The 26,046-nt window shown below is 40.7% G+C and overlaps 1 protein-coding gene across 2 annotated transcripts in view; it reads right to left on the reverse strand.

The window, feature by feature from the left end:
• LOC101910707 (BEN domain-containing protein 5) overlaps positions 1 to 26,046 on the reverse strand; it is a 965,145-nt gene that overhangs the window by 88,231 nt on the left and 850,868 nt on the right. For both annotated transcript variants that reach the window (XM_055814853.1, XM_055814852.1), the window contains exons 10-11: positions 18,345 to 18,497; positions 2,415 to 2,577 (exon numbers count right to left, since the gene is read on the reverse strand). In XM_055814853.1, coding sequence (XP_055670828.1) covers positions 2,415 to 2,577; positions 18,345 to 18,497 — 316 coding nt within the window. The remainder of the gene's footprint in view (positions 1 to 2,414; positions 2,578 to 18,344; positions 18,498 to 26,046) is intronic.

The raw sequence follows: 26,046 nt of genomic DNA on the forward strand, positions 1-26,046 counted from the left end.
TGAGGCTGCCTTAGTCTGCACTTCTAATCCAATACTAGAAGCTCTGAACAATTCTAGCCTCCCTGATCCTGTTTTTATTAAAAACAAAACAAAGCAAAACCCCTCACAACCCAATAACATCACAGTGGGATGAACCAAGGCCTAAGAAATACATCTTTGAAGGCAGATTTCCTGAATACTTGCCCTGTTGGTTCACGTTTTTTGAGCTCACTGTATTTTCTCCATTTATTTGCTTGACTTGCTGCCTGCACGTAGCTAGATAGTTAATAGAAGCATGCCTGTCCTTGGAGGCCAATATGAACTGACTGACTGTGTCTTTGGTTCAGGTCCATTAAAAAATCTGAGCATTAATTAATCACTGACTTGCAAATAGCTTGGAAGAACTGTTCAGGCTAACTTGGAACATTCTGCAATTGTTTTACTTTTGGTCACAGGCACTTCTGTGATATGAAACTTCTCCCCTGCCAGGATAGGATGTGCGTAAATCCAACCACTCCTGTGTTAGAGCAGACCAGCCTAGAGACTGCTTCAAGCAGCTCCATTTCTTTCTCTAACTAGGAAACTGCACACATGAGGAAGAGCTGTCATAAGCAGCATTCTTGGTAGAATCCCTCCATTGAAAAGGAAGTAATAAAACCTACCAGGGCAAAATGCCAGTGAAGCATGCTACGTGGCCAAAGAGCCTTTCCTTGCTGTCTCCCAGGCCAGTCAAAACCAGCTTCTCCTCCTTTTTCACTCAGCCAGGTGAAATTGTAACTGTAGAAATCAAGCTACCACTTGAGGTTTCCATATATCACCACCAAGAAGGATGTCTGCGATCTGGGGCCTGTTTTCTGTGCTCTAACTGCTGATGGTCACAAATGAATGAACTGAAAATGATGCAGCTCTTTCTGCAGAAGGCAAGACAAGCAAATAGACAAAGATGTTAGACCCCACACCTGAAACCTCTGTAATGTGAAGCACGAAACAAAAATATTTACAGAAAAGGAAACTAAGCCAGCATGACCTACAAGTCATGAGGAAAACATACTCAAGGGAATCATGATCTTGTCTATATAGGGACTCTTCCCTCTCCTCACTGCAAAAACTGTTCTTGATAAATAAGGAAGATAAATAAGCAGTTGTCAGTACAATGAATACGAAGCGAGGAGGAAAGTTAAAGGTGAAACCAAAGTACATGTTCTTAAAATGCCAAAATGCCAACGTAAGAAAATAAATACCTAAACCTAACAGTAATGGCAATTTTTTCCTCAGTGGCAAGAAATACTACATATGTGTGTGTTGTAAGAAGCTATTCCTTGGAAACAGTTAACATTACTGAGCAAAAATAAGCTTGTATGCCAAATGCTCAAGTCTGATGTCACCTTAATATATTCATCCCCCTCCATCCCCCAAATTTTACTTTCAGTGGAGAAGCCAAACCCGAAAACCCCAAATGATTCAGAATTGCTTTCCCTGCTCCCTGTTTCTCGCTCTTATTCCCACACAGTGTGCACATTTGCATGGATGGTGAAGAATTATGTCTCATATAAAAATTTCCCCCTCGCTACCCTAAAGCTGTAAACCTTCCCCAACTTCCAAAATGCAGTGGAGAGGTAAATAGGCAATCACAGCTAATATTTCTTCCTCTGCAATGTTTCTAAACCTGTGGAAATTTCAAAAGCTACCAAGATAGAATGACAAAATGAAATAACACACCAAGCTTGAAGTATGGGCCCCGGTTATGTGATTGAGCATGGTGACAAAAAGAAAAAGAAAAACATAAAAACAGATTATAAGACCAGCCAGAACAATTCTACAAATTGTAGATACATTGAGATAGCCAGATGGATATGTGTTTTTTGAGGAATGAGACATTGCTTCTATTGGAGCACTCAAAAATGCGAACAACTTGGTCAGTTTTGTTTGCAGAGCTCACTTTCCATTCTTTGTCAATTGGTATCAAAGATCTGGCCCTGAGGCAGCTGCGGAACCTAATGGATCCTTTAGAGCCTTTTGGCTGCAGTTCAAAGGCGGAGAAGATATTTAACTCGGTACCAAAGATGCACTTTCAACATGCTATTAAAACAGTAATACAAACACAAGCATAATGAGAGAATAAGGAGAGAAATGAAGAAATAAATGGAAGCCTGTGGAAGGGAATGGATCACAGTCTCTCCAGGACTAGTTTCTATAATAATTACATGAGGCAATCTCATACAAGAGGGAAATGGCTTATTTGATCTAATATGTCTTTCTCTTCTTGAATTTCCACAGTATGGAGAATCAATATGAGGGAAATTAAAGCATCAGGAGCAGACTCACATTTCCAGTTGTGTGTTCCTATCTCAGCAAACTCTTACTGAGACAGAAGTATTTACCTTAAGTGCCCAGTTCACACTGCTGTAAGAGAAGGAAGGATTTCCAAAGGATACATGCTTCTTCTGTGTAGGGGACAGCAGAAGTAGGTCCACCCAATACGTAGCTGTAGAATGAGACTTCCAGAGTGTAGCAGTAGGATGTATCATTTAACAGCCCGCCAAGAAAGCGCCGGCCTGTTCCTGCTTTCACAGCATCTCTGTTGAACGATGTACTGGACTGCAGGAGGAAGAACACAGAGGCATGAAGAGAGTTCATCAGTGGAAAAAGGGAAGCATTGGGAAGAACTCTGTTAAAAATAAACAGTTAAAATGTTGTCAGATCTCATTTACACTATATGAGACTGCACTGTTTTTTTGAGCATGGCCTGGAGAGACCATTAATGGAAACACAGTTCTGGCACACAGACTATAAATAATGCCTTGCAGACTTTCACAAAATTAATCTCAGTTCACTAGTAACATCAGCTTTTCTCCTCCCCTGTTGAGCAACACAAAGAAAGCCTCTCATATGCATGAGTTGAAAGTGAACCTTCCAGACCCTACATTCTCAAAAGTTAAGCTGGACTATTATTTGGATATTGGGTTCTTTCTCTCTACTGCATTCCCTTGTATCATAACAGTTCTCCCCCACCCCTTCCCCTGTACATTTTTAAGCGAAGTAGACATACAGTGGCATTTAAGTTTTAGTGAAACTTTCTCACCTAAGACATTTGACTGGTTCTGAAATTAGGTCACACAAATTTCCACATCACTAACTTAAATGTTAACTGGGTGTTGCTCTCTGGGTGGAAAAATATACTGCACTATTTTACAGCATTTGCAGCACAGTATAAAAGGCAGTATTTTGTGCTATTACTGAAGATCTGGCTTTAAGAACCCTACAGCTTTATGACTATTCATTTGAGGGGTGGGGAGGAGGACTCCAAGTATTTCCATAAATGAGTTTTAGCTCTCCTTTGAAGGCCTGACATCTGGAGACTAAAGGGTAGCTCATCTTCAGGTTGATTGAAGTCTCAGAGCTTGTTCCTACTAACTAGACAGAAAAATGGATTCTAATTTCATTGGCTATCAGACTCTATTCACAGACTTCAAACTGAGTCAATCTGGGCTCAGCACAAGCTAGTGACCACCACACACACACACAAAAAAAAAGCTTTTAGTAGATCCAACTTGGATCTGTTGCATAAAAGGCCTTAATATCTCCTGCTTTAAGACTTTAATTTTGCCAGTGAAAAATAAAGGACCCTTAGCATAGGTTATTTTTCGGTCATTGTGCCCATTGCGAATTCTTTGAGCTATCCAGGGTCCTTCTATTGAGCCTTAAGACTAGTAACTTTTCTTGCTAACACAATGGCAGTATTTATCAAGTCCAACTCTTATCAAAAACAGGGGAAATAAGATTTCTTATTTAAAAAATTAGATGTAGTGGTTTAGAATGTTAAAGTTCTCTATACCAAGAAAAATCAGACTAATACTGAAATGAGCAACAATTCTTGGTGATGAGAAGATAAAAAGAATGGAAATACCTGTGGGTTCATTAACATTCTGAATGTTTTTAAGTCTCTCTCACGTTATAAAAAGGAAGGCTTTCCAGGTTAATTAGAATAAGATGGAATTGGGTTTCTTATTAGCATTATACATTGGAGTTTCCAAATGCAACTTGTTGTTTTTGTGGTAATATAATATTTAACTTTGTGGTAACTTGTAAACAGTGTATTCTGCTGCGTACATATCATATAATTTCTTCCAAATTATATGGCAGAAACTTTGAGGATACTTTGAATACCTATGGGACAGGGAGGTAAATTGCTCATAAAGACTGATGGGTAAATTAATTGTTAATTTGATATATGGAATAAAATACTTAAGGAGATCTACAAGAGGGAATGTTCTCTGCCCTCCTGCAAAAGAAGCCTTCAGAAGACTACTGAGATGCTGAAACTGAGGGAAACTTTGTCTTCAGTTAAAATTCAGAAACATAAAGATCATGATCTGGGGATTGCTTCATAAGTCAAGTAAACATGGATTTCAGTGGATAATGCTTGATATTCCAGTAAATGCCTGTGGTGGAACTTCTAATGCATAAAAGCATCAGCTGATGGATATGGGTGTATGGATCTAGCTCAAAGGAAGAAGACAACAAACGCAGAATATAGTACTGGGGTCTGTGAGCAGAAGTGTCACTCACAAGGGTAATGACTTAATTCTATGTCTGTACTTGGCACATGAAAACAAGTAAAGTGTTGGAGAAGTGATTCAGGGCAGACACTAGGGACAGAAGTACTCAAGTGATTAGAAGACAGTTACTGATACGGAGTATCTATGAAGATTATGGAATCTCCTCAGCTTTTAAGTAAAAGTTAGACAACTATCTGCTGAATATAGTACATGCCTTTGGGATACAGTTTGGACATGGGGTCCTTTTATAGCACTGTTTCCCATGATTTAGGTTAATGGTTGGACTTGATGATCTTAAAGATCTTTCCAGCCTAAAAATTTCTATGATTCTATGATTTCAGTCAGGCTAGAGGAAGGTTATGAGTTGAATTCCTCATAGATGATTCTTGAGATAAATCTTACATAATATTTTCATCACAGTTCTTGGCATAGTAAAGGCAGACCATGCCAAGAAAATTTGCTGATGACACACTGTGGAATGAGTCATCATTATGGAGGAGGCTCTGAATATCAATTAAAAAACCACCTCAACAGTGGGCCGACTTTGAGAACCAGAGTGATAGTAGTCAGATGAAACTCAGCTGCACAAGTGCCAGGTCATGTACTCAGGGTCTAATAAAAAACAATCTCTGCTATAAGCTGAAACCTCATCAGCTGGAAATAGATGAAGAGCGAGTCTGATGTATTACTGAAATGATTTTTGCTTTCTGGCAGAAAATAGCTGAAAAGTTGGATCTAGTTATTGGCAAAATTATACTTGCCATATTTCAAAAGCGAAGCATAAGTAGTTTGAATAATTTGAAGAAGGTTTTGTAAATGGCCAAAAAAAGAAAACAAAATTTGGATCTTTTCAGAGTTTGAATTTTTATAATGCTATTTTGTGGGGTTTGGGTTTTTTTTTTATTTGTTTGGGTGGTGGTGGTGAGTCTTTTCTTTTTTTTTTTTTCATAGAAGAATTCCAGTTTCAGCTATGCAAAATTACTTGAAATGGCAATGGCATTAATAAAATCACCTGTTCATTTCTTTGCCCAGTAGTGCTGCTCTTCCAGGAAAATAAAGAAGCTGAACCTTCATTTAGGTGCATAAATGTAGATTTTGGAGGTTGACTTTGTCCTTATTTTGAAAAAAATCTGATGGCACAGACCAACTCAACATCTTGAGTAAAAAGTATGATCTCTCATCTGATTCAGGAAAGTTGGGGTAGAGAAAACATAACATGAATCTTTCAAACATGAACACGTGTATGTTTTGAAACAGCGTCTTAGGCTTGGCTCTGGAGCAAATGTTATAAGCCAGAATGTGACTTGATGTTTTAGACAAAAAGAAGAAAATTACAGATTCAAGAAAATTAAACTAATGACAGGGAAGGGCAGCAGGTACTTGCTTGAGTCCAACCTCCTACTCAATACTTCAAGTCAAGATAAATGGAGTGGAGAAATAAACAGGCAAAACTGTGACTCCTCACCACAACTGATCTTGGCAACTGTTAACGTTGAAACAAAGGCTGTGAAAAGACATGTATTACCATGGCAAAGAAAGAGCCTTTTGCATGCACATTTATTTCATCAGACTCTAATCTGGGGAACAGAGGCAAGAGAGGGGAAAGAACACAAGTGAAGCCGTCTGCAAATGAGTCTCTTGTTTTTCTGGAAGAACCTATTGCCCTAAAACCCTTGCAAAGCTGAACTGAAGTCATCATTAAGCAAATGCACTGAGCAGGCACAGCAGGAGAATAGCTAAACAAATATTTATTTCTCCAAGGCTGAATCGCATGGGAGTGTCAACAACAGCAAAAACTACGAAGTCTGGAGGGTAGGGGGAAACACCAAAGACTTTGAAGTTCTTAAATAGGGATATTTGTATAAAATCAACAGGAATTCATTATTAAAACACAGAGATACATTAAAGCTCAAGAAGGACTCTGCCTCAGTTTGTGTGAGAAAATTCAGTGAAAAAATGGCTATCTACAGGACTGGGAGGTGCCAGAAAACAATAATCCAGTGTTAAAAGAGGAGAACGGGAAGGGTGAAGGATTCCCCCACTTTCTGGTGGGAAGAAATCCACCAGAAAGCTGTTCCTAGATTTCACACACAGGTGGGAGCCTCAGGGTGTGTTGACCCTCTCTCCACATTTCGGGCATTAGCGGAAGCTTCCCCAGGCCTTCCTGCCAGATTTCGTTCCTCCTTCCTGTGCTGTGCTGAATACCTTCCACATGACTGGTTTCCCCATTGGGAATGACAGTGAACAGCCAGGCAGCACAAAGAACTTTGTAAACCAATTGGACCTTATTCAGAGATTGCAGCAGACAGAAAGATGTGTGGAAGGAAATAAGAAAAAATATTGCATGCCCATTCTTTTTTTGGAGTGATCTCAAAGCAGAAAAACAATCTTGGCCCTTTGTCAGACCTCTTGATGTGCCAGAACCCCTGTCTCCAGGACAGTCTTGTCTCTTGGCTGGTAAGGACAACTCTCTGCCATTGTCACTCCTCAGTGAATTCAAACCCTGGTAGCTAGTTTGCAAACTCAACAGCTTAGGCAGCTCCCATATGGCTGAAGGATACTCTTGGTTTCTCAGCACGGCTCCATTGTCCTGCTAACACCTACTGGAAAGAATGCCCTCAGCAGTCCATATTCACAAAGTAAGGGTAGACAGTTCAGTGATCGCCTCTGCATGCCTGTATCAATCTATCACAAGAGTGGCTCCAAAAGACAAAGAAGAGGAGCATGTTTCTCACAAATCTGAGACTGAATTTGCCCAAGTGTACCCTTTGGTGTCCTGATGGACTTGGAATCTGGGTGGTTCTGCTTGGTGGAATCTTTCATTAGTGGGACCTCTTCCTCAGTGTATGCATGACTTCACAGGGGACTTGTCCAGACCAAAGCACCGGAAAACCTTCAGGTTGCACAAAAGGACAAATTGGAGGCAAAGCCCAGTAAATCTGGGTCCACCGTTCAGCAGAAGAAGAGATGCCAAAAAGGGCTGAAATGTCAGGCAGGCTCACTGTCCAGCCAGTGATAGATGGGAGCTTCAGTTCTACCTTTCATTGATGGCAGGGCAAAGAGACAGGGTACATAAGGGTACTTTCTCATACAGGACTTGTTGGGGAATTAAACTTTATTAGTCTTCTGAAATTGCTTAACACACTAGGGAGGAAAAGGATCAAGGTATGACCAGGGTATAGACTGCACATCACTTATAATCAATCCTAAGGTGTTTCTCCAACACAGCAATAAGGGAAAGTACAAGGTACAAATGACTCAGAAAGTAATTAGAGTAGAAATGGGCAACTAGACAGAAATCTGGTCACAGGCTTTGACAGATTGAGAAAGATGAATTTCTGATGTAGCAAGGTCTAGGGGGTTCCTGAAATCCAACAGATAGATTGTACTAGCTGTTCACATCTACTGCAACACCATCGATTGTTATGTGCCTATGGAAGGAAATAGCAAACTGCATATATCTTCAAAAACTTGAGCTCTAGTGTACACATGCATGTTTCCTTAGAAGAGCATTTGTCCTCAAAAGAGAGCATCTGCATGAAACTCAGAATAAAGAGATCTTCCCATTTGCTGATATAGATAGATGGTGTAGGTCTAGGAAGTGTTTTACAAGAGGATGTAGCATGTTCAACTCTAGGCTCACAAGAATCAGAGAATCAAGTTAGAAATCTTTCCTGCAGAAGAGCAGAGACATAGGCACTAAGAGGATTCATGACTAGAGAATGGTTTCATATTGCAACACACAATTAAAAATATGCTGGGTCACCCTATGACATGGGCAATTTGGGAAATAAACTGTATTTCACAACTGACGCTAACTGAAAAAAACCCAAACCAGAAAAACTCTCACATTTTGCTCGTCCTGTAGTTGGGCACTTTACTTACCAGGGTACACTGGGATTATGCATACAAATGGCTTTATGTTCTTCACCTATCAGCATCAGCAATGGCCAAGTGTAATCAGGACACAATTACAACCTCACCAGTGTTATCTGCTGATGCCACTCTTATAGCTGAAGAGCAAGCTTTTTTCTAAAGTAGGTCTGACCTCTATAAGCTCTCAATTCACTGCCCCAGTGTAGCAAAAAAGTGATAGTAAAAGTTAGTAGTTAGTGCTCTAGAAACAAGGAATGCTACACTTGTCATCAACGAAGAATAGATGTGTCATTGGGAAATGGACCAGTGTGCAGACAATGTCAAATCCATCTCAGTGAAGAGTTTTACAGCATCAGCTATAACTCACTCACTCTCATTTTCTAGAATGCTTTATTGAAGTCTGCAAAAGTTAGAAAGAGAGCACAGAAATGCACAGGCTTTGAAATCGTTGCTGCAGAAGACTGTAAATAGCAATAATACAAATTGTGATTTTTCTGTTTGCCCCACCACAGGGTGCTGTAAGAGGGGTACAACTGGTAGCTCACTTTCCTCATACGGATAGAGCTAATTAATATCATGGTGTGTCATGTGCCCAGCAGTCAGTGCTTTGAACCTGCCATTCTTGCAGCTGGTAGTCCATCAAGCTATCTTACAAGAAACTTATCTCCTTACTTGTCTTGAAGCAGGGAGGAAAATTCTCACTTCAAGAGCCAGCTTGACTCTCTCCTCACACCCACCTCTCACCAGCTCCATTAACTCTCTTAATAGACTGGAAAGCATATGTGTTAGTGTTTTTCGTGATAGACTATCAACTCCATGCCAACTAGGTCTGGAGACTTGGAAATCATGGCATTTGTGAGGCTGTTATCATGCAGCCTTCTTCCAATATATTTTACAAACAAGCTGCAACCAGCATCTGAAATGTAGATGGGATTATAAAAAAAAAAAAAAAAAAAAGTAAGAAAAGGAAAAAGAAAAAATCCTAAAGGCAGAAAGCTGATCTGAAGGAGGTAGCAGGCAAAGAGGAAGGATCCTTGGAGCAGAGACATGATGAAATGGGAACAGAGCTCAAAATTACTCCCTGATTCATCTCACCTTGCAGCTTTGCCATGTTTCTGATGCACAGGAGGAAGACATATTTCATCTCAAAATCATTTCTGAATAGTGAAATTTGGGAAGAGAAGGTATCAGACGATCCAGAAAGTTCATGATCATTTCAAAGAAGGATCCCATTACTTGGAGTTTTTCCAGATCCCTTAGGGACAGCCAGATTGGATTGATACTCCTGTGAAAAGGGCTCACTCACTGTCACTGATGGCTCTGGAGTCGACAGCTATTTGTCTCATAAACTCTGCCCCTGATAGGAGACGCTGAGATAGGCAGAAAAGTCTGGGTTTAACAAGGGAGTAGTCTCTGAATTAGAATTTGATCTGCAGAAATCTGAGAAAAGGAGTGCAGAGGAGATTTAAAACAGTTTGACCTGTCCTAAGAATGTGAGAGAGAAAAGTCTGAAACTGAAGCCTGAAGACCAAATAGCCTCAAATCCTAGAGGTTTTCACCATTCTATCACCTGTCACTTTTTCCTTCTTCCCCCCAGCTCGGTGGAAAGCAGACAGCAATCACCCTTTCTTAAAGGCAGCATCACATTGTAGGAGTACCATGAACACAACCTGCCTAGCAGCACATCGTCAGGCTTTAAAGTGCAACTCTCCTCAAAGTAATAACAGTTTAAAGGTACTTTGTCACCACACACACACATATGCTCCCTGAGGGGCTTCATTATCCCTTTAATGTGTAGTGAAGGAATACCAGATCTTTCTTGCTCCCCATCCCTCCCAAGTGTCTTTCAGTCATGCCTGCTTAAGTTTGCTGATAAAAACACATATTTGCATGGTCATTAGCAGAGGCTTTGGAATGAACAACTTTATAAGCTCTGAGTTTATGCCTCAAACCCAAAACTACTAAATGAGCTCCCTTTTTGGAAACTCTGTAGATAGAAAAGCAACTGGGTTTCATGCTTCAGGGTTTCAGCTGTTCACCTGTGAGAACTACAATAGCTGCACTTTTCACTGCTCATTAACATCCATGCTCTGCTCTCTACAGTGCTCTGCTGTAGAGCTCCAGGATGGATGGAGGTCTCCACACCTTGTACCAGTTACACTGGGAGCACCGCTGCAGGGATTTCACATTCCTCAGAATTCATCCTCACATGCACTGAAACTGGTTGTACTCACAGCTCCCACCTCCCTGAGTACTACAGCACTGGAGATGCTGACTGAGTTCACTGGTTTCACCATAGCAGCTAATGCAACTAGAATCCAAATCAAAACAAGCAGCCCTTCTGAGAGCCCTTCTTAAACAGCATCCTGCAGCCAAACAAAGCAGAGTGGTGATGGCCTTACCTGAAACCTTCACAAAGTCAGTGAAGGGCTCCCCTATAGGACTCAGCAGCCCATCACCAACCTACTCAGAAAAGGTAAGAGAAGGAGGCAGGTTTCACCCCATCCTCCAAGCAAACCTCAGTTGGAGTTCCTCTTGCCACTAGATTCTGCCACCCCCGCACACATGCACATGCACACACACAGAGTGTCCTGTCTCCAAAACCTTAATTCCTCAGGTCCCCTCAGCTAGTTTTTCAGTGAGTATGCTTCTCCCTGTCAGCAGAAGTGCACTTAGCCACATGTAACAATGTCACCTATTCAACTATTAACCCATGCACAGATCCATCACCCAGAAACCTGAGAATTAGCCTGGAGTGTATCTCTCTTTAAAAAGCCAGCCCAAGCTGTGACCAGTGATATACACAAATAAGGGATCTGCAAATGCTTCAGGGTAATAATAAAGAAAAGATCTGCTTTTTTCCCCCTCTGCTTTTTACTAATAGCAACCTCTGCTTCTCAGAGCACATCCTTCCCCAAAGATGCCAAAGCTGGCATTTCCTAGTCTAAGCTCTACAGAATAATCACACCACTTAGAAAATAACTCGTGTCTCTGGAGTTCTCAGTTTCCCTATTTGTCAGTAGAAAACGAGACATTTCCTCAAAACATACAATAAAATAGCCTCTAGCAATAGCCTGCAATGCTTCTCTTTACAATAGTTTTATGAGCGTGTGTGTGGTCTCCTGGGAGTGCTTTCATAATCATTTATACAAATGACAGAAACTTAGGACAATGAGAAGCAGGAAGGGATATACAACCATCATGCATGCTTTGAATAGTCTGCAGAAAAAGTGGTTTTCTCTGTGGAAAAGAGATGTTCTGCTCACTTGTACATCTAAATCAGGAGATTCAACCCCTCCTAAGGAGGGACAGCATGCTGAATACTGCTCCCAGAGCACCCAGTACAGCCCATTGCTCAAACTCCTCCCGGGCTGTCTCACTGCTCTGGAACGGTTCTCTGAACCAGACTTATATTCTACATATATTATCACAGAGTTAAAGGGGAATACTCAGGAGGAGATCCTGGGAGGGGGCTGGGTGTCCAGTTCTTAACTAACTTCCCAGCCCTCCTTCACAGCACACTTTGTCCAAGCTGAGTGAAATTTGCAGTGCTCTGTGAGAGAGGTAGCCTGTGTTTGAATGTAAAGGAGCTCCTACTCTGGGAGGCTGTCACCTCCTCCCAGCTTGTTGACATTAGGTAAAAGTAATGATGGTCTGGGAAAATACACCATAAAATTGCTATGAAAACTTGTTTCTTCTGTGGATATTCAAGATTTCTAACTGTGTGGGGATGGAGAATGGACTGTCAACTCCTATATGGACAAACAACACAGCAAGAAGGTACTAAAAGAAAACCCATTTTCTCAAACAGTTCTTCCCTGCCCCATTTTTCTTTGCAATACAAATTATTTCAGCCCTCTGTTTAAAAAGAGGGGTGGTCTGGTTAAGCACGATATAATGGAGCAGTTTCATTTAGCCAAAAGGGCAGAGTTCTTGTGAGACCAAAACCTATAATGCTTAGAAGCACAGGCTTTACTATCCGTACCCTGTGCCACCAGAAGCACGTTTCTGCTCTCCCTTCACCCAGCCTCCAGGAAAAATATATAAATAAATAAATGAACTTATGGAGCAACATGTCCAAGAAGCAGTGAGCAGAAATACATCCCAGAGGGGTACTAAAGCATATAATAGCTGTATTTGTCTTCCTGGAAATGCCCTGATACAAGACAACAAAAAAGAAGGTGGGATCATTTGTTGTGCTCGGGTTTTAAGAGATTTCTGAGTAGATTCGTTAAGCTTGCAGGATGTTAAACAAAACCTGCCTGAATGCAACAGGCATTGCCTTGCTGGGACAAGGGTCTTTTTTACCCAAGGAGCAGAGAGGCACCAGAGATCGTGGTGCAAGTGAGCATGAATTTTACTTTGGGATGAATTCTAGGTCTGAGCAACTTTCTTGTTGCTCCCCCTTCCCTGCACAGCCACATGTAACACAAAATGAGTTTTCTTTATTTTGCAACAGATTATTGGGATTCACTTATTCAATGTTCATGAGCTGTTATTACTCCCTCAGGCACTTGTGCCAGCACTTCCTTCAGCCGTGGCCCAAAACACACTGCGATTAGTAGTAGGGATCACAAGACTAAGAGGGACATGTCCAGCCAGGGTAGGTGATAACAGCTCAGCAAGGCTGCCATGGGTCGTTGGGAAAAGGCTTGCTGGAAGGAACACCTCTTCCCTGAGAATGCTTGGATGGATGAGGGGATTACGGATATGAGAATAATAGACCTGGAGTATGTGGATAAAAGGAAAACAACAGAAAATATAGATAGATTAGAATCTTTTCTTTGGTTGCTCAATTTTAGTTACCCAGGCTAAAAAAGCCAAAACAAAACTAACAACAACCAACCAAAGAAAACCCAAACCCCAAAACCCAACCAAAAAGTACTAGGGCAAATCATTCCATATCTGAATTTTCTCATATTGCTGAAACAATGATAGTGTCAAAAATATGTTTTAGGATACAGTGTTATGCCATTGGGTTTAAAAATGTGTTTCCCTAAAGGAAAATGGGAAAATGTTCAGAGACTTCACTGTTGAGTGCACAGCATGGTATAAAACACGGCAAACTCCTGACAAAGAAACCAGACTGGCACTTTGGAGACATGGGTTTTATTCTCCTATTTCTTTAAGCAGGTCACTTCCCATCCATTGTCTCTTTCCCAGCATGACTGGAAGCTTTTGAGGTTGTGGACTTTCCCAGTTGTTACCTTGTGCCCAGCATAACAGAACACACAGTTTTTATCAGGGTCTTTGGCTAACCACGGCAAAAAAGGATGAAAAACAGTATTTCTAAGGAGGGATCTCATCTGGGAGGTTGAATACAAAAAAATGAAATGAACTCAAAGGATACCAAGTACCACCTGTTCAGAGCCCAAAGGCAAAAACCCAACTAGATTAAGCCAAGTACCTCTGACCAATTTTTTTCCTTTAACTGCAAAGAAAAGAAATTTTTATGAAGTGATAAAGCCATCCAAGAATGGCTGTGGTTGTTTCTTTTAAATGAACCAGAGAGAACAGATGGTCCCCTCTCATACCATCAGAAAGGTCAAAATTAGCCACCCCTAAGACTAGCAGGTTCTTGAAATGCTCAAGTGCTTGTGTCTGGTCATTATAACTAATCCACCCTCCAGAACAAGAAAGGTCAAATGAAGAACACCCCTACAAATATTGCAGCAACTCCTAGCCATGGCTGATGTGTAATGCACTCAGACATGGTGTCAACAGCTGCTCCTAAAACCCAATGAGTCAGCCTTTCAAAAGAGCTTGTCAGCTCTCACTGTTAGAGCTTTCATACAGATTGTATTTACTCCCCGATGTTTAAAAATATCATTCTTAAACCTTGAAAATATAAAATGTTTTCCTTACAGAATTTGTCCTTTTTCCCCAGACAGCTGCCCAAGAATGTTTCATGTATTTATTTGGGAGCAAAACTTCCTAGCTCTTCTTTCACTTTGCTTTTCACTTGCTGACAGCTAAACCAAAGGCAGGCCTCTGTTGCTGAGGCCACGTACCAGTGAAGAATTTCTAGTCCCTTCCACAACTTTTATGTGCAAACCACAGTCAGCCTCCCAGAGTACTATGAGGTTAGGTGTTCTGCTCAACAGATAGGGTACAGAGACACTGGGTGACTTGCCTTGGGTCTTACAACAGGCATGCAGACACAAATCCCACATCCACCCCCTACTCTAATCACCAATCTCCCTTGGATGCTTTCATTTAAATAAAAAGGCCTATTGGAAATGACAGGTGAAGAAAGCAGTCCAGGCATGAAATGTACTCTAAAGTATATTAATAGAAGGTTGCCAGACAAAATGGCACAAGACATTTGATCGCATCATCTTAGGCTTGTTGTTCATGCTCCTTTGCATCTGGCTGCATGATTTCTGCCAGATTCTCAGCTGGAGGAGCAGGCTAGGATTTGCCTGCTTTCCCTAACCCGTGTCGGGCTCAGCTGCAATCATGCAGAGCACTGAAAGAAATCCCTTTGAGTCAGGATTCATTCCGAACATGTAAAACCCAGACAAATGACTGCTTCTCCAAAGTGAATCCCATTTCACAGCAAGTAGGTTATTAGTGTGGAACTCCATACAAGTAGCCTGCATTCAAAAGCTCTCTGCATTATTAATAGAAGATGAGCTTTTGACATCAAAGGAGAACCATTATGTATGCTAAACGGTGGCAAAAATTGTACCCGCACTTCAAACCTTTTCAGTTCTTTGTCCCTTGTAAATCAATCAAGGTTGACAGATGCTTTAAGGAGAGTAATCTTTTCAATGATACTGTCAATGGATAACATAATGGAACATTGTCTCTGTGCTGTGTGAAGACATGGAGCTAGTCAATTATGGACAACACTTCATGCAGCCGCCAGTTTTCACTTGAAGTGCTGCTGTTGAAGTATTATAATCCCAACAAATGGCCGCAGCAGCATACAATGTAAATGAGACCTCCTGAAGCTTTGGAAAATTAATTAGTAACAACAGTGGTCCATTCCCACACTTTCAAACACCAGCTTGGTAATGTTAACGATGCACTTCCCCCCTTCCCTTTGACCAGCCAATAGGGCATATTTACATACACTATTTTTAATCTTCAACACTTTTTCCCCCTTTTAAAATGGAGGAAGCTCTGGATTCCTTTCCTCTCTTGTGAGCAGCAAACTTCACCCCTGATATTTCCAACCAGTCACATAACCCACATGGCCGGAGCTGAAAACAAGAGAACAGAGACTTTCCCACTTGGAGACAGCAGTAATATTTGCTGCTATTGCTTCACACACATCAGACACTCTGTGGCTGTCTGCTTCTCCAACACTCCTATCCCCTCAGTTGCCCTAAGAAGAATGCCTAGGGTGGATGGCAGGGGAGAAGCTTCTGGTCTCAAGAGACCAGTAGGATTGTGAATTGAAAGCCCAATGTACTGAGTGCCAGCAGCACCCAGGTCAAATTGTGGTGCACATGACACCAATATATATATCCAACTGCCAGCCTCCACAGAAGATTGAGAGTCAAAGCGGAGAGACTGCACTGTTTATTTGGCTATTGGCTTCTATTTCCTACGTCATTTTCTCAAAGATTTTCCCTTTGTCAACTGAGGCTTGCACTAAGAGGAACACTTAATCTCCCACAGTAACAGAGAGAAATCCCACACTCGAGTACAAAATTTCTAAACTCCTATCAATTGCAGATTTTCATTGCTCTGATCTCTGAATGCCCCCTTATCTATAACATGCTTTTGAAACAATCAGGTGTAGATAAGAAACTCAATCACTGAGGTCTTCTTGGACAAGAGCAAGCTGTTCCCTGAATACAACTCCTTCTTCCCCAGGCTCCAAACAGCTGGAAACAGGTGCAGCTGCTGTCCCTTCCTCGTTTATTATGGATTTGGTCTTCTACACTCTGGACAGTTTTCTGAGAAGCCCTTGCAGTGGTTGACCACAGAAAACTTCACATTGCAACAGTCCCTGAACGCCCCAAACATACAGACAATTGTTAAACAATGCTGAGAATGGTTAAAAAATACTATGAGGCAACAGAGGAAGCAACAGCAGCTGCATACCCTTGCAGGCATTACCCAGCTGGCTGCCACTGCTGATCCCAAGAAGAAAAGGGAGATATTAGGTCTATTGCCTCAAAAAGAGGCCTCCACTGCCTAGGAAAGACAAAGGAAGGGTTATCTTCTTCCTAGCCTTAGAAAACTCAGAGACTGATCCAAACTTTTTCCCGCTCTTGCATAAAACAAACTACCATAGAACAGAGAAATGGACAGGAATCAGGAGGTTTCAATTCCTTCTTCCTTATGTTGGAACAGATCCGTCAAGAAAACAGTGGCATAAATCCATTTCTATATTCACTTTCCACTCAAACTCAACAGTGCAATATGCACAAACCCAAGACAAAAAAAAATATCTTTCCTGCACCTTGAGAGAGCTTTAGAATAACATTCTTGCCATGATGAAAATAGCCTTTCTCCCACTTACAGTTTCTCTTGCTGTGCAGACTCATCTGCTTTCGTACCTGCTTTTATATATTCTTTCTCTAGAGCTAAACACATGGAACGCTGCAGGATCCCTATCCTCCTCCACCTACAACCTCTGCCACAAGCTGTTTGGGATGGCACTGCAGAGGGGGCCCTAGCTGTCCCCATCTTCGAGAGGAGACCCAGGTTTATCTCTCAGTACCAGAAGGATGAATTATAAACAAAAAGAGGGCAGCAGAGACTGGGAAAATGTACGGTGGGCAACAAAAAGGGTCGCGACCATAGTAGACATAAAATAAGGGCCCAAACAGTATGTTCTTCTGCTCATCTCTGGTTGGTATAGGATTCCAAAGTACTTTTTAATTGAGCCTGTTCCCATTATATAGCTGCCAGATGTCATCTACTGTCTTCCCTCCTCACAGCTAATGCCTTGGCCAAGATGCTTTTCTGAATATTCCTTATCACAGTCAAAGCAAAATGGAACAAAGACCTCTTACTTGAAAGACTGTCCACTTAAGCAAACCTGGAGTGCATAGATTGAAGCAGAGCAAGGGATAGCTGTATAGAAAGAAGTAGCTTAGCTGGCAGCTCCACAGGTGTGTAAGGTGGGCCAGAAGAAGCAAGCAAACAGCTGCAGGCAGGCTTGGGCATTGTGTGTTAACTTGCACAGCCTTCAAGGAAAACCGATGCACAGAAGAGGCTATGGAAAGGGCCAGGATGTCATATTTGGACACAAAGTTGCAACACACTGGACCAGAGTCTTACATTGACTTCTGCAGATCTATTGCAACCCCCGTGTGCTAAAGGGTCTGTTCTACCCTACTTGAAACTTGCTCTAAAAACATATGCCTCTTTCCAACCCATTTATAGGAGTTCACTATATATTTCCAATATCCAGAGATACCTACACACATACTTTCTTCAAGTTACAAGACATGTATTGAGCTATTGCAGATTTTCTTGCAAAAAAAATTTCCATGGTAATACTGAAGAATTTCAAAAGCATACATTGCCTTTGTCACAACTTTCAACAGGAAATTATCTAAACTTTTCTTTCAAGTTTATTATTTTTACTTCTCTTTTCTATTTTATTATTTAAAGTTTACAAGTAAAAAAAAAAAAAAGCCAATATAACATAATAAAGCTGAACCAGTTGCCCAAAAGAGAAGAGATCTTTTGACAAAAAAACAAGTGCTCGAATAACTCAGAACCAAAGGTTATAATACAGAAGATGAAGAACCTGCTTCTGTTCATGTCTCTAATGACAATACGTAAGGTCAAAACTTACCACTTTCGGATAAGGTAAGTATAAAAGGGAAGGTGGTAGCTAATACTGACAAAAGCTTTAAGTAGCCTTCTATTCATATTAAAATAAACCCCAGACAATTCAATTAAGCCAGAGATCTATCGTTAAAAATAAATTAGGAAAAAATTAAGAGAAACATTGCTTACATAAGAGAAGTCTTCAGCATTCTGACAGAGTAGCTTAGGAAAAACAGCCTGTCGCTGAAATCTTTCCTCATCTTCAAAGATGTTCCCATACATGAAGCCATTCATCATGGTGGAGTGGGCATGGATGTCAATATAGAACTCCAGGTTAATCTTCTGTTGAAGGAAAACAACAACAACAACAAAACATTCAGCATGCAATAAATCATAACTGTGTTATATAGGTGAAGCCTCCCATAAATCCAGTACTGGCATCCTTGAATGGAGCCAGCATCAGAGAGCCATGCTAACGACATTGTTCTGATGCATCCAACCATTTGTGCTTCTTTGTGGGCGCATGTGGGATGCAACACAGGACAAAACGAACATTTCTTTACCTGTTCTGAGAAGGCTGCAACATTTACACAGTGTCCTGTGCTGCATAAAATACAGCCAAAGTATTATCCTTCACTTTGATCAGGGTTTAGTGCAACTGATAAAAATAGGCACCTTCTAGTTCTAGAACATGATTGTTCGGGCACAGCTTTGCTATCTATGCAGGAACTGCACTGCGATATGCAGATGTACCCTTCTGCCAGGAAAGACAGGCTCAAAGCTGTGTAAAAAAATAATTCAATATTTTCTGTGCAGTTTATTTCAGTTTATGAGGAGAAATACTGCAAATGTTTTTGTCTTACTCTGCTTTGTAGTAGTAATTCAATAGAATAACTCCCAAAAGCAAATGCCTTGAATGCCTCTCTGCTTGTAGCTTCCCATGTGATTTTGCATCAACTCTGGCTTCAAAAGAAACACCGGGACCCCCTAACACAGAAGTGCCTGCTCTCCTCATAATCTTTCTGGATTGTTAATTAAGTGTCAGAAGGGTCCGTAAGAAAATGCTGCTCAAGTCTCCAGTCCAGGGACACATCTTTTTCCTCACATCACTTATAAGTGATACTACTTCCCCTGCCATCAGTGGCAAAGAGTGAATGTTCACCTTGGTGACCGTGTACAATGCCATTGACAGCAGTGAGAAGGCAACATCCAGTATGGCAAAGTGCTACCAGAGCAGATGACACAGGACTACCCAGAGTTTCCTCAAAAGCTTGCAACTTCTGGTCCTGAGCAAACGGTGCTCTGTGACCAGACAGTGACAAACCCACCCCTGTCACCGGGATCACAGCCACCCCGCCATGGAGCCAGTAAGAACCTTCATGGTGACCAGAGGGTTACAGTTCAGATCTCCCTGTCTCAACAAGGGGAAGAAGAGCTCTGTTAGCAGGACAGGGATTGCAATGCTTAGTCCTGTACCCTTCAGTGGCAAATAGGGACTGTGACCAGTAAAATACAACATATAGCTCTCCAGCCACGTCTTGTCTGCACACAAGCTTGCTCAGGCTACTGGAGAACATTGAGCTACAAGACAGTCCGGTGTAATACAAATGCAACTTATATTATGCAGTTCATGTGACAGCAGTGTCAGCTCTTCTAGAGATTCTTTGATGGGGGGAGAACATCATTAGGTATGTGAAACTAATATGATACAGATTTACTTTCCCTTGGCAGAAAACCAATGTACAATACACAGTGACTGCTTGGTTTAATTAAACAGCCTAGAGAGAGTTATACTGTATCTTATTAAGCCTCTCCTATGTTAAAATGTAAGCTAATGCAATATCAATATCTGACCGTGCTTCATAGGAAAAGGAACATTTGATTGTATTTGACTCTAATACAATAAATTGTTTGCTTCTGCCAAAACATTACGCTGTACTATACAGGACCAACACTGCAATAAAGAACACATCTGCTCTTCAGAGATATAGCACTGAGAAGAAAGATTAGCATTGACAGGACAAAATACCACATAGGATTTTCTTCCTCTCCAAGCATACAGAAATTAAAACCAAGATTGAGTAATATTATTTTTCATAAGATAATTTCCCCATCAGAAGCAGAGTTTGATGAGATCAGATGCACACTGGCATATCATCATAAAACAGAACATGTTGTCGAGTCTCAAAACAGTGATTTGATGATGAAGTGAGGAGATAATCTAGTTGAACTGGATATTTGTAAAGCATGAATGTCCTTCACATAGAACTCAGTGACCTAAGTCATGCTTATTTTAGAACAACTAGACAGTATTGTTTACAGGGACATATTTACTAATATAAAGTAATTGAGAAGTACAGTGATCTGTGTAACAATAGACTAGTATCATTTGCCTTAACACAAATAAAGGTGCTGGCACAAACTGTATGATTTGTGCTGTGTCATACCATACTTATTCATCCATAGTTACCAAATTCTTTCCAAAAGAAGGTGTCTACAAACAGGGACACAGAGGTACAGATTACTAAGATAACTTTCCATAGGCTATCCAGCAAGAAATTCACCTGCAGAACAAGGGTGACCTGAGCCTCAGATTAATATTCAATTGATCAAGCCATCCAGTCTATCACTACAGAATATTTTCTAAACTCTCTTAGGATTCCTGCTTAAAAAAAAAAAACGCTGATAAATGTGTTCCAGAGAATTTTAGAGAATCTCCTGGGGTACTGAACTTCATTTGAAAAGCTTTCTTGATCTCAAAACCTATTTTCAAATAATCTGGTTACACTGGTTATTTGTGAGGGAACAGTGTCCTTCACAGGCGTCACCTTCACCTAAAGATTAAGCTTCTAGATTGCTTATTTGGAAATCATGACATTCAACAGATAGCTCAGCATTCAGACAAATGTTCAAAACCATTTATCCAGTCATTCATTACAATGTATATCAAACGTAATTTCCTGTCAGTCTACAATAACTATTCAACTGGTTTTTCTGGTCTTCATTCCATACCCTCCTACTGAACATACAAAAATCTCTATTTCACATATTCCTGCCCACTAAGTATAGTCCAAATTTGCCATTGCCCATTGTATTCAGTAAGCTGTTAAACATTGCTAAAGTAATCGCCAGTTAGACATACTACTCCCAGACACTGCTGTATGTGAGCAGAACAGAATTTCAGTGTTTCAGGTTTCTTCTCATCACATTCATTATTTTATCAAAGGGAAACACGTTGCTCGTTCTCCATTACAGAACAAAATAATTCAGTACATAATAATTCAGTACATTGTTAATATAACATATGAGTTCCTAATGAAAAATTCTCTTTCTTTACAGACACAAAGATATTGTGGCCTTAAAATGGACAATAACAGCCCAGTCACTGGGACATTAAACTCAAAGTTTGCTACCTCATACCGCAAGTACTAAACCAAGGAGTAGACAATCTGTTTCCAGGCAAGATTTGCAAAAGCATTAAGGTATGTTCCTGAATAATAATGGTATTTCTTCTATCTCTTTACAGTCATACACATTCATAAGTACTTTACACATAGGAACTGTTTCACCCACTGCCACACTACAGATTTAAGCTAGGGAATATAGTTTCATATTTTAGTTGGGGTTCTCTGGAAGATTTTGGCATAATTACTGATCTCCTGCAATTTAGTCAGGATCACAGAATTAACATTTTATTAAATATATATTGTCACATACTGATGGAAATTTCAGAAAGATCAGCAGAGAGCTGACCTTTTCAAACTGTTTCTCTTTGAGATAGGGAGAATTTTAATGGGAGAATGAAGTTAATAAATGTATGTGTGCATTTACATGAGCACATATAAACACACTTAAAACATAAACCAACCCTACCTGCTGTTAAACCACAGGGGTATCTGTATCTACACAGCAGAACCCACCCTGGTTACGGCTTCTAATGCAGTAACGTCCACAAGTGAGAGTGGGAATAAATTCAGAGGTGGCTCAAAGTCTTATAGTCACATTTCCTTCAGCCTTTAAGCAGAAAGCAATGAATAACCAGGCTCAAACATCTCTGGATGCTGTAGCTGCCTTCTGAGAGACTTACAAGTTACATCCTACGATATGATATTAAACTCATCATTTTCAGCTTTAGAGGTGGAATGCAAAATGATTCAGATGCCTTATAAAAATAATCAGGCAATTTAATTCCCTCAAGAGTCCTTTCTTTGTGTTTACAAGCAGCAGCAGAGATTTTCTCTCTCACCACTCTCTTTCTTAAGTAAAGCTGTAATTACCTGGATGACCCAGCTTACAGAGTGGAGAAAACAAAGGCAGACTACTTGGTTTTTCTTTTCTGTGTGTCAAAAGAGAAATCACTCACTAGAGTGACAGAGACAATGATTGGATCCCACTTCCTAGAAAACAACAGTTAACATTCTCTCCCTTGAAAAGAATGGTCTTCACCCTTTCTTGCCACTTACCACATAAAACCAGAATAAATAAACAAGCAAATGAATTTCTGCTCCAAAGTGCATTTGAATCCCTGCCTTTGTGGCACACACTTTCCACTGTTCTCTTGAGTAAGTCTAAAGTTTCTGGCAGCTTGAGAAATATACATATAAATTAGGGATGGGGGGGAAATGAAAGATATCATGGATAAAGAGCTCACATACATTGTCAAGATATGAAATTGTCAAAGTTGTACAGAAACTGGAAACTGGTTCATGATGCCATGTAAAATTTTAAGCAAATATATTCTTACTTGCCTGCATTTTTATTTCATTAGCTCAATGCCTTTGGAAGGTCAGTAATTAAAAAGCAAAAGGAAAGAATGCTTTTCTTTAGCTCTGATATGACCAAAGTTTGAATTTGAACAGTGCAATTATGATTCTTAAGGAAACAGAGATTTTAAAAATAAATAAATAACCCCCCCAATAAATGCCATAATAAAAGGATAAATGTGCATTGAGTCCAGAACATGAGCCACTAGAGAGACAAGTGATGCAGGAAGAAGCCAGCTCTGTCCACCAGCTGTCACTTCAATATGGATTTTATTAATTCTTGGGCATAGCAGTTGGTTTAGAGAGAGAGTATCCAAAAGCCTTCCTCAGTCCAATATTTCATGCAGGGGATGGGATAAACTCCTTGCAATGTTTTATACAAGCTGCTAAACCCATGGCTTGTCATTGGTGGTAGAGAACATAACAGCCTCCAGGCAGATGTTGCACTCTTACTGCTAAGCCACTGTTTGAAGCAAATGGACATACAACAGTTGGCACAGCATAAAGAGTTTGCCCCTTTTGGTTCAGAAGAGATTCAGAAATTCCTAGAAGACTGGCTCCTTGATGCCTCCTCAGGTCCAGAATCTCTCAAAAGAAAATTCTGCATAGATCTTAAATATATCCATTTTGACATACACACCATACCCCACACTTAGTTTTTTTGGCAGCACCTACAGTGGTGACACCAGAAAACACAAGCACAATGTGCTAATAAGCAAAATCAAGAAAAGCTGATCCTTGAGTATCACATGCTCAGCAGTCTACATTCAGCTAGAAAGCACTAGTCCTGGCCCTTTCAGCTTCAGGGATCTCTACCTGGTCTCTTGAATTACTCTTTAGGGATGCACAACATTTGTCTTCTCCTGACTACACAAGGGAACATTAGGTAGAGTTCAAACTGTCTGGATATGGTTCAGTTTCCAAGCTTCCCTTGAAATACCTGGATTTGGATGCCCAGTAAGGTGACTTTTACCCAGTTCACTTTTCTTACTTTCTCCCCATACTTTTCCCCCCAAATCTGAAAGGGGGGAAACCCTCACAAAAACCCCAAAACAAAACAAAAAAAACCCCAACAACAACAAAAACAAACACACACACCCCAAACCCCCAATAGTTCTAAGAACATTTTTCCTCTGCCATTCTTTATAACCTCTGACAAGTCAGTGCTACAGCATCATCTCTAGTTTAGCAGATGATGTAAGTCACACCTTATTAGAGGCACTATTTCAGAGGTATGCCACTACCCCTTTGTAACCATAGGGACAACATCTTTCTCCTTCCATTCATTATCCCATGGACCACCTGTTCCATTCACCTTTGTAAACACCATGGCAACAACAGCAATTATTTACATAAGAAATTAATAGTAGAAAAGTGGCTTAGTATTTTTTAAAACCTTCTAAAGGTTAAAAACCTTAAAAAAAACTTTCCTCATCTTGCTTCCAGAGAAGGGAAAATGTTAGCTTAGAACCACTCTTATTCTCACTGATACAAAGCACAAAAGCCAATTTCTCCTTATTCCTGTAGATAACTTTACCTAATCTGACAATGTATTTTAAGTGTCCCTGCAGAAGCAGCTTGCAAACACTGATATACCACAAACTCTGAATGACCTTCTAGCAATTCTTTGTAACACTTCATGCATTTCTTCAGAGTATTTCAATGAAGTTCCATGAACTGTTGTCTTTCGGAATGAACCACTCCAACCCACTTGCCATTCAAAAGTAATTATTTAGTGATCTGGTTACACAGCAAATTCTCAGTCTAAATAACAATGCCTCTTAATGATAGGCATAATCTGACATGACTCATTAATGCCTCAAAAAGGATGGAGAAGAAACTTCTGTTGGATTCATACAGCAAAAGGATGGCATGTCCATCAACACTGCTTTCCTGTCTGCCTTAAGAAGTAAGGGATGCTTTTATCCATAGAAGAACGTGGGACCCCCTTCAATAAGCTTGAACTCTGCTCTAATGTGCCCATCAATAGCCCTGAGAAGAACTAAACTCACAGTTTTGGCCTCAAAGTGGGAGGTCAGCAACATGCATATTCTGATCCTGGCTCTTCATCTGCTTGCTTCTCTCACCTGCCAGTGCAGATAACAACACCTCATGAGGATTAGCTGACGTTTGTAAAGCACTTTGAAGATATAAAGCATCACAGTGCATACAAGTTAAGTATTAATTCATCTGCCAGGCTGATTCACTCTTTGACCCCTCTGCAGAGACGTCCAGTTAGTGTCAGCTTTGGCAGTTTTTGCAATTCAGGCACCTGTCCACCAGCTACTGGACTGAAGCCAGCAATTCACACAGGACACAGAAGAGCCGTCAGATGGTAGTAACATTTGGTCACGACAGGCCTGAATTGGATTTGAAAGGGTGACCTAGAGGTGAAAGGCTCTATCAAGAAGCCACTTCTGTTCAAATGCATATTAAATTAGAGAGGGGCCAAAGTGACAATGTTAAGACCCAGATCAAGTTTAGACAAGACTTTTAGCTCAGCTGCGTGGACAATTCTTGTATAATTTTTACCCTAAAGAACAGGAAACAGGAAATATTCTTCTGGATTTTGGGCCTGACCCCAAACCAAAACTAGAAGGGTCAGTCTGAACAAGGACAGTTGTTGTTCTATCTCATTCTTTCTCTCTCCCTCATATGGAAGCCAACATGCACATATACTCAGAACATGGTTTATGACCTTTGCCAGCTCTGAAGTCTTCAGTCGTTTGAATAATTACAATAAAGCATTGGGATTTAAGTGGGGTAGGGAGAGGGGCTATTACCTCACTGTAAACTTTGCTGATCTCACTTGGCTCTGCCTACTGCAGCCTTCATTTGTATGTCCCCACTATATGCCCCACAGAGCAAGCTCGGTATATCCTACCTTGCTCAGTTGTCTGCTACTGAACAGCACTGGCACTACAGAAAGAAGGCTTTTCAGAAAAGAGAGGGGAGAATTGTGGCAAAAAATGAACAGCTTTTTGGGAGAGGGAAGGAATCCTACTAGAAAAAGAGAGGGGGGGAGGGAGGGAGGGAAGGAGAAGTGGGAAAGGGAGAAAAGCTGAGGCAGTAACTGTTCCTTATTCTGATAACTAAAGCCAGAAAATTGGGTTACAAAACAAATATCT

Source organism: Falco peregrinus, chromosome 10 (genome assembly GCF_023634155.1).
Source record: "Falco peregrinus isolate bFalPer1 chromosome 10, bFalPer1.pri, whole genome shotgun sequence".
NCBI lineage: Eukaryota > Metazoa > Chordata > Aves > Falconiformes > Falconidae > Falco > Falco peregrinus.